Below are 18,423 nucleotides of genomic sequence, written 5' to 3'. Positions count from 1 at the left end.
CTTCCTTTATTATTATTGGCACTTCCAAACTCTAAGTCAAAATCCCTGCATAAGCAAATATGCAGTCATGCCTGTTGCACTGTCCATGGCAACATTAACTCAATTAATCCCTCCTCCAACTGTTCCCACACTTTAAATTTATTCTTGTCTTCTTATTTACCAGTGAGTGTAGTAACTTACGTCTTTAGAAATCTGTAAATTAAACTAATTAATTAGTTAATATGAAACAGCACTGTAAAACGAAATAGAACTGTGTAATTATTTTATAAGCTAGTAAACATGACCTACGTACATCATGGTTAGGAGAATGGAGACAGGCCAACTTTGATATTACAAAGATCCACTGCTGCATTAAGTACCTTACAGACAGCTGCTGTATCTTTTTGAGGAAGGTCACTAACAGTAAATTACGGCACTTGGGCAGATTCCCAAACAGTGTTGACGTATTTATGGCAGGAAGACAGATACAAGATCTTCTTAAATAGAGACATGCCAAAAATCTGTCATACATCTGGACTGAGCTTTCCTGCACGCACTGTTTTGTGAAGATGCACGACAGCTTATGGAATGTGTTGTGCAAACATTATCTGAAACGTACTGCAGATGCTGCCGTAACCCACCATGCTCTTACTCGGCCTTGCAGAGTTTTATTATACCAGTCATAACAAAAAAGCAATGCAGTAGAACAACCACTCAGACAGTGCCAGTTTAAATGCTAGTAGGTCTTCCTTCTCTTTTTGAAATTACACATAAGATGACAGGCTTTTCTAAGTTCATTAGTTCTCCTAACACAGGAGTTGGCTGTGAACATTCAGAAAATGCAAGCAACATTCTCCATAATTTTGGCGCATCACATGAAAGGCTGACAGATACACAGATTAACAGATGTGATACCGCTGATATAACTTTTGAAATTAAAAATGTGTTAGTCTTGTATGGCACTTTCATTATGTGTTTACACAGGAGAACTTTTAATTCTGAAAGCCTTCTACCAAATGTAACAGCAGCTATCCATGAAGACTATTTAACTCCCCTATATCTGCTGCCTCAAACAGATATACAGTCAGCTGTTCTAGCATAAAATCCAAATCTAACAGAGAAGTGAAGTGAAGAACTCCTTTAAGGAAGGTCTTTAAAGAAGATTGTGTTGTAATCTGTGGACATGCTGGCAGGTAAACAAATACTGCTAAGGCACGAACAGGGATTGGTGAATGCAAACATTAAAATTGATTTATACGAGTCTAACTTGGTTTAAAGCCTTGGGATGGAATAATGTGAGGGAGCCAGACCTTGTGACAAAGACCAAGAAACCGATCTCTTCCAATTTTGAATGGAATATTTCCAAGAATAAGGACTTTAATTAAGTTATCAAAAATAGTAATAATAATAATAGTAATAGTAGCAATCTTCAGTGAAAAAAGTTACTGTTTGGAGTAAAAATTCCATCCTCAAGGCTGACAGATTCAGAGCTTTGAGAGAGGCATATAGTACCTGGCCCTGCTAATGTCTGTATGGATTTGTGTAGCAGTAACACAAGGATGCAAAAGTGATCACCTTACAAAGCAGAGAGAATCATAACGGCCTTGCCCAAGGGGGAGCTTCAAGGATTCGACTGACTATCTTTTCTTGGCTTGAGCAAGACCTTCACAATCAGAGAACTTGAAGAGAAGGCATATATTAAAGCTTGAGCCCATTTGAAGGGGAAACCATCTATCTTCCAAGCTATGCTGTAAGGCATGACGCAGTAAAAGATTTTGAACTGATTATTAAAATTCTGACCTGCTTGATGTGACGTATAACACTCTGGTTCACATCTCGGAGTTCTCACATCTGTCCAGTGTCTAGAAATAATTGAAGATTCAGTTTTTATTCATAAACTAAAAATATTTTTACTGCTTGGTGCATTTGCTAACCGATTCTGTAAATCCTAAATATGAACTGCTTGAGCAATAATGCCCTTCCCTTCTCCAGTGTGTATGTCTCCATAGAGATGGAAAGACCTGGTTACTCATGGTTTATGCATCACACTACTACGGTAACCAGTGTGTATGTCTCCATAGAGATGGAAAGACCTGGTTACACATTGTTTATGCATCACACTACTACAGCAACCAGTGCATATGTCTCCATAGAGAAGGAAAGACCTGGTTACATATCGTTTATGCATCACACTACTGTGGTAACCAGTGTGTATGTCTCCATAGAGATGGAAAGACCTGGTTACTCATTGTTTATGCATCACACTACTACGGTAACCAGTGTGTACGTCTCCATAGAGATGGAAAGACCTGGTTACCCATTGTTTATGCGTCAAACGTCTACGGTAACCAGTGTGTATGTCTCCATAGAGATGGAAAGACCTGGTTACGCATTGTTTATGCATCCCACTACTACGGTAACCAGTGTGTATGTCTCCATAGAGATGGAAAGACCTGGTTACACATTGTTTATGCATCACACTACTATGGTAACCAGTGTGTATGTCTCCATAGAGATGGGAAGACCTTGTTACACATTGTTTATGCATCACACTACTACGGTAACCAGTGTGTATGTCTCCATAGAGATGGAAAGACCTGGTTACACATTGTTTATGCATCACACTAGTACGGTAACCAGTGTGTATGTCTCCATAGAGATGGAAAGACCTGGTTACACATTGTTTATGCATCGCACTATTACCGTAACCAGTATGTATGTCTCCATAGAGATGGAAAGACCTGGTTACACATTGTTTATGCATCACACTACTACCGTAACCAGTATGTATGTCTCCATAGAGATGGAAAGACCTGGTTACACATTGTTTATGCATCACACTACTACCGTAACCAGTATGTATGTCTCCATAGATATGGAAAGACCTGGTAACGCACTGTTTATGCATCACACTACTACCGTAACCAGTGTGTATGTCTCCATAGAGATGGAAAGACCTTGTTACACATTGTTTATGCATCACACTACTGTGGTAACCAGTGTGTATGTCTCCATAGAGATGGAAAGACCTGGTGACTCATTGTTTATGCATCACACTAGTACGGTAACCAGTGTGTATGTCTCCATAGAGATGGAAAGACCTGGTTACACATTGTTTATGCATCACACTACTACCGTAACCAGTATGTATGTCTCCATAGAGATGGAAAGACCTGGTTACACATTGTTTATGCATCACACTACTACCGTAACCAGTGTGTATGTCTCCATAGAGATGGAAAGACCTGGTTACGCACTGTTTATGCATCACACTGCTACGGTAACCAGTGTGTATGTCTCCATAGAGATGGAAAGACCTGGTTACGCACTGTTTATGCATCACACTACTACGGTAACCAGTGTGTATGTCTCCATAGAGATGGAAAGACCTGGTTACACATTGTTTATGCATCACACTACTACGGTAACCAGTGTGTATGTCTCCATAGAGATGGAAAGACCTGGTTACGCACTGTTTATGCATCACACTGCTACGGTAACCAGTGTGTATGTCTCCATAGAGATGGAAAGACCTGGTTACGCACTGTTTATGCATCACACTACTACGGTAACCAGTGTGTATGTCTCCATAGAGATGGAAAGACCTGGTTACACATTGTTTATGCATCACACTACTACGGTAACCAGTGTGTGTGTCTCCATAGAGATGGAAAGACCTGGTTACACATTGTTTATGCATCACACTGCTACGGTAACCAGTGTGTATGTCTCCATAGAGATGGAAAGACCTGGTTACACATTGTTTATGCATCACACTGCTACGGTAACCAGTGTGTATGTCTCCATAGAGATGGAAAGACCTGGTTACGCACTGTTTATGCATCACACTACTACCGTAACCAGTGTGTATGTCTCCATAGAGATGAAAAGACCTTGTTACACATTGTTTATGCATCACACTACTGTGGTAACCAGTGTGTATGTCTCCATAGAGATGGAAAGACCTGGTTACTCATTGTTTATGCATCACACTACTACCGTAACCAGTATGTATGTCTCCATAGAGATGGAAAGACCTGGTTACACATTGTTTATGCATCACACTAGTACGGTAACCAGTGTGTATGTCTCCATAGAGATGGAAAGACCTGGTTACACATTGTTTATGCATCACACTACTACCGTAACCAGTATGTATGTCTCCATAGAGATGGAAAGACCTGGTTACACATTGTTTATGCATCACACTAGTACGGTAACCAGTGTGTATGTCTCCATAGAGATGAAAGACCTGGTTACGCACTGTTTATGCATCACACTGCTACGGTAACCAGTGTGTATGTCTCCATAGAGATGGAAAGACCTGGTTACGCACTGTTTATACATCACACTACTACGGTAACCAGTGTGTATGTCTCCATAGAGATGGAAAGACCTGGTTACGCACTGTTTATGCATCACACTGCTACGGTAATGTCCCATCTCGATCTGAAGATGTCCTGGCAGTAATTGTAATGAAATACTGTCAGGGTTCTATAAACTGTTTTCATTATCCTCTTCTTCACGTAAATGTGACTGAAATACTGTCAGGGTTCTATAAACTGTTTTCATTACCCTCTTCTTCAGGTAAATGTGACTGAAATACTGTCAGGGTTCTATAAACTGTTTTCATTATCCTCTTCTTCAGGTAAATGTGACTGAAATACTGTCAGGGTTCTATAAACTGTTTTCATTATCCTTTTCTTCAGGTAAATGTGACTGAAATACTGTCAGGGTTCTATAAACTGTTTTCATTATCCTCTTCTTCAGGTAAATGTGACTGAAATACTGTCAGGGTTCTATAAACTGTTTTCATTATCCTCTTCTTTAGGTAAATGTGACTGAAATACTGTCAGGGTTCTATAAACTGTTTTCATTATCCTCTTCTTCAGGTAAATGTGACTGAAATACTGTCAGGGTTCTATAAACTGTTTTCATTATCCTCTTCTTCAGGTAAATGTGACTGAAATACTGTCAGGGTTCTATAAACTGTTTTCATTATCCTCTTCTTCAGGTAAATGTGACTGACATACTGTCAGGGTTCTATAAACTGTTTTCATTATCCTCTTCTTCAGGTAAATGTGACTGAAATACTGTCAGGGTTCTATAAACTGTTTTCATTATCCTATTCTTCAGGTAAATGTGACTGAAATACTGTCAGGGTTCTATAAACTGTTTTCATTATCCTCTTCTACAGGTAAATGTGACTGAAATACTGTCAGGGTTCTATAAAATGTTTTCATTAGCCTCTTCTTCAGGTAAATGTGACTGAAATACTGTCAGGGTTCTATAAACTGTTTTCATTATCCTCTTCTTCAGGTAAATGTGACTGAAATACTGTCAGGGTTCTATAAACTGTTTTCATTATCCTCTTCTTCAGGTAAATGTGACTGAAATACTGTCAGGGTTCTATAAACTGTTTTCATTATCCTCTTCTTCAGGTAAATGTGACTGAAATACTGTCAGGGTTCTATAAACTGTTTTCATTATCCTCTTCTTCAGGTAAATGTGAATGAAATACTGTCAGGGTTCTATAAACTGTTTGCATTATCCTCTTCTTCAGGTAAATGTGACTGAAATACTGTCAGGGTTCTATAAACTGTTTTCATTATCCTCTTCTTCAGGTAAATGTGACTGAAATACTGTCAGGGTTCTATAAACTGTTTTCATTATCCTCTTCTGCAGGTAAATGTGACTGAAATACTGTCAGGGTTCTATAAACTGTTTTCATTATCCTCTTCTGCAGGTAAATGTGACTGAAATACTGTCAGGGTTCTATAAACTGTTTTCATTATCCTCTTCTTCAGGTAAATGTGACTGAAATACTGTCAGGGTTCTATAAACTGTTTTCATTATCCTCTTCTTCAGGTAAATGTGACAAGATCATTCCTACTGAGACCATTCAACTGCACTGACAGGTCAGTGAAGTGCAGTCCCCAAGCATAACACATGCTGTTAAGTTGTTACATAATGACTTCGGGGGGTTATGCTGCTACTTTAATGGACATGTCCATCGTCTCATTCTATCAGACAGCCATAACATTACTCCTTGTGTAATGAAGAAAGGGAATCATCATGCCCAGAGGATATGAGGATGACTGAAAAATTATGAGATACCTCTAAATCCTGCTCCAACAAAGTCTCTCATAACTCACTAAGAAAATACAAGAAGGCATGTACCTCTGTGCCCTCAAAAAATGTCTTTCTGTAAATGCATAAGATACTAGGAAAATGTTAAAAAGCAGGTAACCTGGAGATTATAAAAGTATCTTGCTATGATGGTTTGTTGCAGACAAAACTCTGTTATGGACATCTGAATCCCTGGCAAAGATAATATTCATCACTGGTACCAAATAACAATAAAAAAGCTGCATCTGGCCTCCTTTTTTCTACCTGATGCCTGTGCCATGTGACCAGCAGAAGGACAGCCTTCACAGTAATGAGGAGGAAGTTGGGTGCTGTTTGAAATTTAAACTAAAACATTAAATGGTACTTATAAGATGTACTGTAACGTACTGCAGTATGAAAAGGAAACGTTACACGGTACTTACAAGATGTACTGTAACCTAATGCAGTATGAAAAGGGAACATTAAATGGTACTTACAAGAAGTACTGTAACCTACTGCAGTATGAAAAAGAAACGTTAAATGGTACTTACAAGAAGTACTGTAACCTACTGCAGTATGAAAAGGAAACGTTAAATGTTACTTACAAGAAGTACTGTAACCTACAGCAGTATGAAAAGGAAACATTAAATGGTACTTACAAGAAGTACTGTAACCTACTGCAGTATGAAAAGGAAACGTTAAATGGTACTTACAAGAAGTACTGTAACCTACTGCAGTATGAAAGGAAACGTTAAATGGTACTTACAAGAAGTACTGTAACCTACTGCAGTATGAAAAGGAAACGTTAAATGGTACTTACAAGAAGTACTGTAACCTACTGCAGTATGAAAAGGAAACGTTAAATGGTACTTACAAGAAGTACTGTAACCTACAGCAGTATGAAAAGGAAACATTAAATGGTAATTACAAGAAGTACTGTAACCTACTGCAGTATGAAAAGGAAACGTTAAATGGTACTTACAAGAAGTACTGTAACCTACTGCAGTATGAAAAGGAAACGTTAAATGGTACTTACAAGAAGTACTGTAACCTACTGCAGTATGAAAAGGAAACGTTAAATGGTACTTACAAGAAGTACTGTAACCTACAGCAGTATGAAAAGGAAACGTTAAATGGTAATTACAAGAAGTACTGTAACCTACTGCAGTATGAAAAGGAAACGTTAAATGGTACTTATAAGATGTACTGTAACCTACTGCAGTATGAAAAGGAAACGTTAAATGGTACTTACAAGATGTACTGTAACCTACTGCAGTATGAAAAGGAAACGTTAAATGGTACTTACAAGATGTACTGTAACCTACTGCAGTATGAAAAGGATACGGAAATGGTACTTACAAGATGTACTGTAACCTACTGCAGTATGAAAAGGAAACGGAAATGGAACGAGCTTGACAGTAAACTAGAAATAACTGCTTTTCTGCTCGTGTTATACTTTTAATCAAACACGGATGTGGCGTATGTTCCCTAGAAAGCCAATTTTTAATGCCATCTGTCAGCTCACTAACAGGTAAGAATACAAGGCATCTCATGAGCAGCTAAAAATACCAGCACTGTAGCCTCAGAGTCTTTGTTCTGGGTACAGCCGATGAGTCGGTGTCCTACATCAACTGTCCTCACTGCTGTTAAAGCACAGCACAGTGTTCATTACCTGGTGAATCTGCACGCGGTAATTCTCATCAACAGTTAACTATAGTACAGTTGTGTACCTACCATAAATGTAGATGTTCGAGTATATTCACTGTTGCAGTCATTACACTTGGGTTATCCTGCTGGCAGGCTACACGCAGTCCGCCTGAATTCCAAAGTCCTGGTCCGGCATCAGTTGCTGTCGCCTCTTCCCTGACGTCAGTGCGCCAGGGGTATATAAGATGCAGCCAACACCATTTTCTTCAGTTTTTCTTGCCCCAGATGTCAGGTGCCCCCAAGAAGGTAGGCAATACACATTGCTTATAAAAAACATACACTAAAATAAACAATACCTTCATTTACAAGCAAATACACCACATAGGTTGCATAGGATAGAGAAGCACAGATAAGTCCCAGCAAAGAAAGGGGGATGGTGGGTGGGTAACCTGGACTGCAACAGTGAATACACTCGAACATCTACATTTATGGTAGGTACACAACTGTACTATGTTCATCGTGTTTCACTGTTGCAGTCATTACACTTGGGTTGAATCCCAAAGCTGAGGTTGGGCGGCTGGGTCTAAATAGGATTAGGAGTGGCTATGAGGCCCTGCAGAACTGCAGTGGCAAAGCCTGCTCTGGATTTAGAGTAAAGAGGTAAGTGGTAGTGCATGGCAAAAGTGTGCACTGAACTCCAAGTTGCAGCCTCCAAAATTTCCTTGGTTGGTACTCCTCTGAGAAAGGCTGCTGATGTGGCTGCTGCCCTGGTAGAATGTGGCCTAATATTCTTAGGCACTGACTTGCCATGCTGTGCATAGCAGAAATGAATGCAGTGTCCTATCCATTTTGAAATAGTGTGCTTTTAAATAGCTTTTCCTTGTGATCCTGCAGCATACGCCACAAAACGTTGCTCAGTCTTTCTGAAAGCTTTAGTTTTGTCCAAGTAGAAGCGCAGCTGCCTGTGTATGTCCAAAGAGTGCAGATGTCTCTCCCCTTTATTCTTGGGATTTGGATAAAAAGTTGGCAAATTAATGGTTTGGTTAAGAGCCACACTGGATACTACCTTTGGCATAAATGTTGGGTTTGTCCTTAGAGAAACCCTGTCTGGATGGAAAATGATAAAAGGTTCCATTGCCATTAATGCCTGTAACTCTGAGATTCTTCTTGCTGAAGTTATTGCTAGGAGCAGAGCAGCTTTCCATGATAAGAATTTTATCTCAGCTGTATTGGCTGGCTCAAAAGGAGGTAGTGTGAGCTTTTCCAAGACAAAGTTGAGGTCCCATGTAGGTATTGGTGCTCTCCTTGGGGGTCTTATGTTTTTGGCCCCTCTGAGGTACTGTCTTAGCACTGGATGTGAAAAAATAGGAGGTTCCATATTGTAATGAGCTGAAATGGCAGAAGCATGGATCTTAATTGATGAGAAGGATAGGCCTTTGTCCAGCATCTCAGTTAGGTTTTGTAAAATCTGAGGAATATTTGGAACAAGCGGTTCAAGTCCTTGTGCCTGGTTCCAAGCACAGAATCTCTTCCATTTTTCTGCATAAGATTTTCTGGTGCTGGGCCTCCTGGCTTCCAAAATGACATCCATATCTGCTTTAGAGAGAGGTGTGTTCTGAGTGGTTATATTATTCTCCATGCAGCCAGATTTAAGGTTCTGAGTTGGCTGTGCAGGATCTGATTGTTTTGTTGGGTCAGAAGATGAGGAATTTGAGGTAAAGTCCAGGCTGGGCCTTGAGACAAGCTCTTTAGGATTGGGTACCAATGCTGGCGTGGCAAGTCTGGGGCAAACAGAATCATTTTTGGCTTCTCTTGTCTGACCTTTAGGAGTACCTTGGGGAGGAGAGGCAGTGGAGGAAAGGCATAAACTGTCCGGATTTTCCAGCGGAATGATAGAGCATCCACCTTCCATGCTTGAGAGTGATAAGTCCTTGTGCAGAATCTCTGTAGTTGGCAGTTATGAGGGGAGGCAAATAGATCTATGTCTGGGCATCCCCATTTCCTTGTTATCATGCTGAGGACTTGTGGATCTAGTTTCCACTCGTGAGGGTTCATGAGGTTTCTGCTTAGTTCGTCTGCCAGAGTATTTTTCTTTCCTGGCAGGAATTGTGCCTGCAGATGTACTTGATAGGTCAATGCTGTGTTCCACAAAGTCATGGCTTGCCTGCAGAGGGGGTAGGAATGTGTGCCCCCTTGCTTGTTTATGTACCACATGACTGTAGTATTGTCCGTCTTTAGCAAACGTTGTCCTGGATGAAGTAGATCCTTGAAGGCTGTCAGGGCATTCTGTACAGCTAGCATCTCTTTTTGATTGATATGAAGATGCATTTGGTCTGCGGGCCACGTGCCCTGAATACATTTTCCCGTCATGTGTGCCCCCCCCAGGCATAATCCGATGCATCTGTTTTTAGTGTCTGCCTGGCTGTGGGTAAAGTGAAAGGTTGTCCCTTGTTGTGGTGACAGGCCAGTGCCCACCATCGAAACTCTTGTTGCAGGCAGGGAATGAGAGTAATTAAGGTTTCCAGGCTGTGGCAATGTTGAGTCCAAACACTTTTTAGATACCATTGTAGCTTCTTCATATGCAGTCTTGCATATGGAATTAGCAGGATGCAGAATGCCATGAAGCCCAAAGCCTGCAGAATTTTTCTTGCAGGTAGCTGGGTCTTTGTTGCCATCATTTGGAAGTAATGAGTCAGTTGCCTTTGTTTGTCTGGCGTGAGATAAGCCATCTGGGCAGTTGTATTTAAGCTTGCACCCAGGAATATTGTCTCTTGAGAGGACACTAGTTTTGATTTCTTTTCGTTTACTGTGTACCCTAGGCAAATTAGTACTCTTTTTACTAATGCCAGATGCTTTAGTAGAATGTCCTTGCTCTCTGCTTGAATAAGGCAGTCGTCCAAGTAGGGATATATCTGAATTCCTTTTTGTTTGCAAAATGCAATTACTGGTGCCAGGCATTTTGTGAAGACCCTGGGCGCAGTAGATAAGCCAAAGGGCAGTGCAGAGAACTGGTAATGCATTGAGCCAGCTATGAATCTGGGGTATCTTCTGCAAGATTGTCTGATTGGGACATGCAGGTATGCCTCTTTGAGGTCCAAAGTAACTAGCCAAGCCTTCTTGCCCACCATGGGTAGAAGTTGCTGCAGTGTCAACATTTTGAATTTTGGAACGTCCAGGAAGGTATTTAGAGTAGGCAGGTCCAGTACTGGTCTCCAGGCTTTGTCCTTTCTGGGTACCAAGAAAAGTCTTGAGTAAAATCCTTGCCCCTACTCTTGCTGTGGTACTTTTTGAATAGCCCTCATGTCCATGAGAGCAGAAATTTGTTTTTGTGCCTCTGCCCATTGATTGTGTGGCAGGTCTGGCATACCTTTTTCCCTTGGGAGGCTGTGAAAGTGGAACCTGTAACCCTGAGAAATAATATTCAGTACCCATTTGTCCTGGGTGATTATGTGCCAATTTTGTGAGAAAAGAGCTAGTTTTCCCCCTAAAGGTGCTGCCAAAAGGTAAGTGCTTGGCATTGGTGGTGGGAAGTCACTGGGACTGTTTCCTATAAGGTTGTGATTTGTCTTCTCCGCCTTTGGAGGCTGAAGCACCCCATTGTTTAGGTCTGTGTGAGCCTTGGGGCTGAGATCTGCCTCTTGGGCATCTGTATCTGCCTCTTTGTGGCCTGTCTGACACTGGAAAGGACCAATTTTTAGAAGGCCAGTTCCTGCTAAATCTGGGTGGCTGAACCTGTAAGAAATCCTTTACTATCTGCATTGATTTTGCTTTATCCTCCATTTTCTTTAACACCTCTTCTGCCTTAACACCAAACAAAGTATCATGCTGTAATGGAGCATCCAATAATTTTGCTTTAACATAATCAGGTAAACTCTGTTCTTTTAACCAAGCATGCCTTCGAATGACAGAACCTGTAACTGCGGCTCTGCAAGAAGCCTCTAGTGAATCAAAACCACATTGCAAAGTATGCTTTCCCACTTGTTCAGCTGCATGCAATACATCCTGCATTTCCTTGTTCTCCGGACATTCAGGGCTTGTAAGCATTTTCTGTTTTAGCAAAGACATTAGGTATTGTTGATATTTAACATGTGAAACTGGCAGTTTAAAGCCCTTACAGCTAAAGCAGCAGAGGTGTAACCCATCTGTCCAGTGCTCTAGAATCCCTATCAGAGGGAACAGGGTTTTTTGCAGTGGAAGCCTTGACCCCCTTTGGGACCCTGAGAAATTGTTTCTGGATCAGCAGCAGGGTTTTTATAAAGAAATTTATGTGAATCTGGAACCCTGTAGTACCTATCTGGCTTAACTGGTGCAGGGGGTAAAGAATCAGGAAACAAACTGGATTCAGAAAATACATCATCAACAATATCTAGCACAGGAGGGATAGCAAGAGGTCTGCGCTGAGGCAATAAAAGAAAGTCTCTGAGCCTTTTCTTGGATTCTGAATAATCCTGGTTCTCCCAATGGAAATGCTCCCTCATGGTGTGCAGGGTTTCCCCAAAAGAGTAGTCCTCAGGAGGAGAGGCTGAAGGGATAGATTCTTTAGCATCAGAGTCCTCAGAGGGAGGGAAGAGAATATCCCTGTTCTGAAGAGGAATCAGAAGAAATAGAAACCTGGTCAGAGGAGTCATAGTCAGTGTCTTGCTTAGGCCTTTTATCAGGAGGGGGATGGGAACCCCTGATCAAAGTAATTAGGTCCTCGGCCATTTTAAGCATCTGTTTCTTAGGCATGGATGACTGTACAGGAGAATGCTGTACTTGTTTCTTTGTCTTTAAAGGTGTTTTAGACTTTGCCTTGGCTGCTGAAGTGGTCTTGATAGTAAGCTGTGTAGGTCTGAAAACACCCTCAGAAGCCAATGCCTGCTCAGCGGCTCCGGACCCATCTGATGGAATAGTTTCCGTAGGCCCAATACCTTGGGTTTCCAGAGACCTAGTTGTCTCCACATGGGAGTCGGAGGCGGCCTGTGGCTCTGAGGTAGTGGGTGTCAGGGGCTCCGAAAGCACCTCACTGAGAACCGGCGTCTGGCCTGGAAGAGGCTTCGTCGTCGGTTTTGGACCTTGGATGCCTGTCCTTTTCTTTGTCCTTGCGTTTTTTATGAACTCCGGTCATCGGTTGTTCCGATGGCATTATATAGTTAAACCTTCGGCCAAAGTAATGTAAAGCAAAATCGAACCGATGCTTAACAGTGCGTTGGTTGAATCTAGCACAAAACCGACAATTAGCAATGTGGTGGTCAGGGCCTAGGCAAGGAATACAGTAAGAATGAAAATCCTTATGAGGTATTTGCTTCCCACAAGAAATACAATTGTTAACTTTTACTGACATCGGTCTGGAGCAAGAAAAAGTTTCCCCAAAGGGATACTTAGCTTTATTGAAGACTTCGGATCTGAAATTCAATTTTGAAAATCTCCGGAGTCGGCCGACCGGCACTTGCGAACTGCTTTTGCTTCGGGCACCGCACGACAAGAAAGACTGGAGAAAATGACATCAGCTGCATCTTATATACCCCTGGTGCACTGATGTCAGGGAAGAGGCGACAGCAACCGACGCCGGACCAGGACTTTGGAATTCAGGCCGACTACCCAAGTGTAATGACTGCAACAGTGAAACACGATGAACATACTGAGTTGCTGGGTACAGCCAATGAGTCGGTGTCCTACAACAACTGTCCTCACTGCTGTTAAAGCACTGCACAGTGTTCATTACCTGGAGAATCTGCACACTGTAATTCTCATCCTCACTTAATGACACCGAGTTGCTGGTTGGATTATCGTACTCATGAGGTATCATTACCTGGAGAATCTGCACACTGTAATTCTCATCCTCACTTAATGACACCGAGTTGCTGGTTGGATTATCATACTCATGAGGTATCATTACCTGGAGAATCTGCACACTGTAATTCTCATCATCACTTAATGAAACTGAGTTGCTGGTTGGATTATCATACTCATGAGGTATCATTACCTGGAGAATCTGCACACTGTAATTCTCATCATCACTTAATGAAACTGAGTTGCTGGTTGGATTATCGTACTCATCTTGTGGTATGATCTGCAGTGTATGCTGCTGTCCGACTGTTAGCACCAACGTGGAGAAGTGGCACACAATTTTGGTTTTAGATGGAACAACCATACCTAGAAAAAAATAAATAACATCACTCAACAGTAAAAGCTTTGCACAAGTAAAACAACTTTACTAACAGCTAATAAAATGCACTTATATTACTCAGCCAAGTTCAGAATATATGAGACAAAAACTCCTGAACATCTGCCTATACAGAGAACCTGTGATGCTGGTATGTTGATCAATTAGCCACCCACCTTGTTATTTCAGAACACTTGCATAACAGGGTACCTATCGGGAAACTACCCATATGAGGGAATAAACCTCTTAACAATCCAAGAGAAAAAAGACTTGGGTCCTTTCGAAGCAAACCAGGCATGCATATACTTTTAGAGATATGCATCCATCAGCAAATCATGCCAACCAATATGAATTCAATGGAACACTTTTACTCTGTGGTAAGCTTCCTCAGCAGATTTTATTCTGCCAAAACTAGCCATTCAAGGAAACATAGTACTTCTGCAACAAATTGCCCAAAATAACAATTACTGGCATTATTACAATTATCTAAAATAAAGCCAAAATATTTCTTAATTAATATGCCTGCTCCTTACTTCCAAACTTGCATACTCAATTTTCTGTCAGTCAAATCAACTCACCATTACTTAGACACAAAGCATTAACCCGAGAACTATGATTCTGGACTCTCAGAAAAGGTGAGGGGTGGGAGACAGATCAACAGTTATCTGAGTAACTATTCAGACATCGGACTATTTCTTGATTGGTTGTTTGCTTGTCTGTCTGTTGATCTGTCCCCCATCCCTCACCTTTTCTGAGTAATGCTTCAGACATCTGACTATTTCTTGATTGGTTGTTTGCTTGTCTGTCTGTTGATCTGTCTCCCACCCCTCACCATTTCTGATTAACTATTCAGACATCTGACTATTTCTGTTTGGTGCTTGTCTGTCTATTGATCCGTCTTTCACCCTTCACCTTTTCTGAGTATCTATCTATTTAGACATCTGACTATTTTTTGACTGACTGACTGCTTGTTTGTTTGTTAACCAGGATGTTTGACTGCTACAACAGCTTTTCCAACCAATACCCAGGCCATAAGGCTACAATTTACAAAAAAGAGTTACAAGAATGAAATTAATATGCATTCAACTCTGCATAGCTGAAGCAAATAGCACACTGAACAGAAAATATCTACATGCATTTAAATGGGGGCATGGCTTAAATGGCAAGCTGAAAGCAACACAAGTCTTAAATTCTGCAGTTCTTAACTTCTTCTGACAGGACTACTTATCAAATATCACCAATAATTACTTGACACCAACAAATCTAGAATCCAGAAATCATGAGCTACATGTTGGTGTAATTTTTTAGCAAAATCTTCATATTTGCCTGTCAAATTCCTCAGAAGAAGAAGAAAGACTGAAACTACATCCTTAAAGGAAGATGAGCAACTCAAGTTTTCTCAACAGGATAACTCAATGAAGAAAGAAATGCAGGCATTTCTTACCACTGTACAAGACTTGGTGGTAAAAATAAACAACCTAAAAGTTGATAATATAAAGGAAGATACTACCAAGCAGACTTACTGAATAATATTCTCAAAATTGCCCAGATAGCAGAACTCGAAGACTGTGTATCTGATATAGACTGCAGACTCACAGAAAGAGAGAAAAACATTGATTATCTTCTTCGGGAAAATATCAGACTTGCAGAGAAGACTGATGACATAGAAAACAGAGTCAGGAGGAATAATATAAGAATCTATGGCATCCCGGAATAGATGGACGGCGACAATATGATACATTTTCTGACTACTTGGATACCCAAGACCATAAACCTGCCAGAAGCATTATCCCTCAGGATTGAGAGAGCACACAGATCATTAACTACAACCCCTTCAACCAGTAAACTCACTCATCCCAGACCTATTATTGTAAAGTTAATCTCAACTCAAGACAAGGACCTTGTTTTAGAAACTGCCTGGTCTCGTGTTCCACTGAAAATAGGAGTTTAAATCATCAGATATGATAATGTCTTTTCATCCCTTGTAATGACCAAAAGAAAGGCGCATCTCCCATTTAATAAAGTCAATGAAAAAGGAGGGATTAAAGCACAACGGATTTTCATGCAACAATAAGACTGTATCTGTCAGAAGAAAAGAAAACTTTTGACACCCTTGAAAGAAGCTTCCACTTTTATTTATTTTTATTTATTTATTGACATTTGTTAACCGGATCGGTACAACTGGGCTTGTGGCCCATTTTCAGTGGTGACCAGAGGAGAAATGCTCCAAAAAAACACAAACAGTTTACAGAGAATCAAACATCTGAGTCAAAATATGGTCAAAATCAGTTATACAAGAATGTTAGAGAGACAAAGCAGAAATCCGAACACATGATGTATACATATCAATAGTTTTACAGACTTAAAAATATATTTACAAAAAATTAAGTCCAACAGTATCAATTGTAGAGTTTAATAAGTATCCACAATGGTGGAGTACTTAGCTGTATGTGGAGAGACTGAAAAGGTATATAGTAGAGTTGTGGGGAGCTTAAGTATGGGCTTGACAAGGACATATTTTGGAGGTGAGTAGATGAAGTTTGAGTTTTTCTTTAAAGTGGGATGGGTGAATGATGGAACAAATGTCTCTTGGGAGTTTGTTCCAGGCTTGGGCGACGTAGTGTTTACATAGGAGTTTGCCAACTATTTTTTTGGGTTGGTAGATTTGTAGTAGTTGCTGATTAGAGGTACAGAGAGTCCGTGCAAGAGTATAGATAGAGATGAAGGAAGAGACAGTAGGGCAGGATAAAGGTTTGCAAAGAATTAAGTGCAACATTTGAAGCTGTGACAGCAGTAGAAGATGGGGGAATTCTAACCAGTGGAGAGTATTTAGAGCAAAGCAGTGATGTCTATTGTATGGAGAGTTTGTGATAAATCTAGCTATCTTGTGGTAAGTTTGTTGGAGTTTGTTTAAAGTAGTAGTTTGGATGTTGGTGAGTATTGGGGCAGCATATAGAAGGGAGGGGAAAAGAAGAGCTTGTGCAAGGCAGAGTCTGGCATTTGTAGTTAGAATTTTTTTGTTGCGATACAGTAAACCAAGTTTCTGGTGAGTCTTTTTTATACTTTAGAGGATTGTGCAAGTTGAATTTGAGTTCATCATCTATGATGACCCCAAGGAGTTTAGTGTGAGCTTCAGGTTGGGTAACAGTGTTATTAGCGGAAGTAACAGTAAAGGTGGATTTGAGGTGAGAGAGAGATCGGAGCAAAAATAATAAGAGTTTGGTCTTTTTAGAGTTGAGAATGAGTAGATTCCTTGACAGCCACTGTTCAGTGTGCAGGAAGGCCTGTTGAGTAAGAGTGTGGAGATTGGAAATATTGTCTGAGATGGAGATGAGAGTGGAGTCGTCTGCATAATGGATGAGGGAGGATTGTTTACAAGAAGTATAGCGATCATTGGTAAAGACATTAAATAGGAGGGGACCCAGGATGGAACCTTGTGGTACCCCAGTTAAGACAGGTATGAATGGAGAATTGGAAGAAAGCCATTTAAGAGATTGCTGTCTGCAGGATAAGTAACTGGAGAACCAGGCAAGGGAGGAAGAAGATTGATTGAGGTCTGCACGTTTAGACAGCAGTAGGGGATGAGAGACTTTATTAAAGGCTTTGGAAAGGTCAAGGAAGAGACATGATACGAGTTTGTTATTGTCTAGGGCCTCAGCAGTGGTATGTGTAAGGGATAAGAGGGCAGTAGTTGTGTTGTGGTTGGGACAGAAACCATGTTGAGTGGGAGTAAGGAGGTTATGCTGGAGGAGGTAGTTTAGTAGTTGTGACTGGATACATTTTTCAAGAATCTTAGGGAAGGGAGATAGAATAGCTATAGGTTGGTAGTTAGATGGGTCAGTTTCCACCTTTATGCAGGGTAGTAGTGAAAAAGAATTTCCATAGGGTAGGGATGGTGGACTCCTCAGTACAGATACTGGATAGGCAATGGAGTCAGCAGCAAGTTTGAGGAAGGTAAGAGGTAGACTGTCATTGGAGGGAGAGCAGGGTTTGAGTTTGTGAAGAAGAGATCTGATGTAGGAAGTAGGAACCAGATGTAAAGAGAATAGTTGTTTGTTAGAAGGATTGGGAGGGGTAGGCAGAGAAGTTGTGTTACAGCTGAAAGGTTTGAGTGTTTGAATGGTTTCAATAAAGTGTTTATTGAGAAGAGTAGCAGTTTTCCGAGGAGATGTATCTGGGTAGGGGCAGGGAGCTGAGGGGCAGCCTGGAGAGAGAAGTTTGTTAATAGTATACCAGAACTTGCAAGGGTTGGATTTGTTACTGAATTGGGCAGAGTTATAAAAGGACTTTTTGTCATTATTGGTTTGTTTTTTTTGTAAAATTTCCGAGGTAGCAGAGTTAATTCCTTTGTTTTGATCCAGGCTTTCCAAGCTCTATCTCTTTTTAGCATAAAGACTTAGTTTCTTTTGAGAGCCATGGAGCATAACTGGGTTTTATTCTAACCTTCCTAGAGGGAGCAAGGGAGTTCAGGGTATTCAGGAAGATGCTATTGAACCTACTTACTGTGTCAATAACAGGGATTTGTTTAAGGATGGATCAGTCTA

The 18,423-nt window shown here is 40.8% G+C and overlaps 1 protein-coding gene across 2 annotated transcripts in view; it reads right to left on the bottom strand.

The window, feature by feature from the left end:
* The window catches only part of AREL1 (apoptosis resistant E3 ubiquitin protein ligase 1), a 1,112,453-nt gene that overhangs the window by 594,614 nt on the left and 499,416 nt on the right, over positions 1-18,423 (bottom strand). Inside the window, exons 8-9 of one of the 2 annotated variants that reach the window (XM_044074622.1) lie at positions 13,744-13,869; positions 13,613-13,656 (exon numbers count right to left, since the gene is read on the bottom strand). In XM_044074622.1, the coding sequence (XP_043930557.1) occupies positions 13,613-13,656; positions 13,744-13,869 (170 nt within the window). Of the gene's footprint in view, positions 1-13,612; positions 13,657-13,699; positions 13,870-18,423 lie in introns of both variants that reach the window. The other variant, XM_044074621.1, reaches the window with a different exon arrangement.

This window comes from Protopterus annectens, chromosome 6.part0 (assembly GCF_019279795.1).
Source record: "Protopterus annectens isolate FY-2018-M chromosome 6.part0, PAN1.0, whole genome shotgun sequence".
Classification (NCBI taxonomy): domain Eukaryota; kingdom Metazoa; phylum Chordata; order Ceratodontiformes; family Protopteridae; genus Protopterus; species Protopterus annectens.
This window is presented reverse-complemented; position numbering and strand designations above follow the sequence as displayed.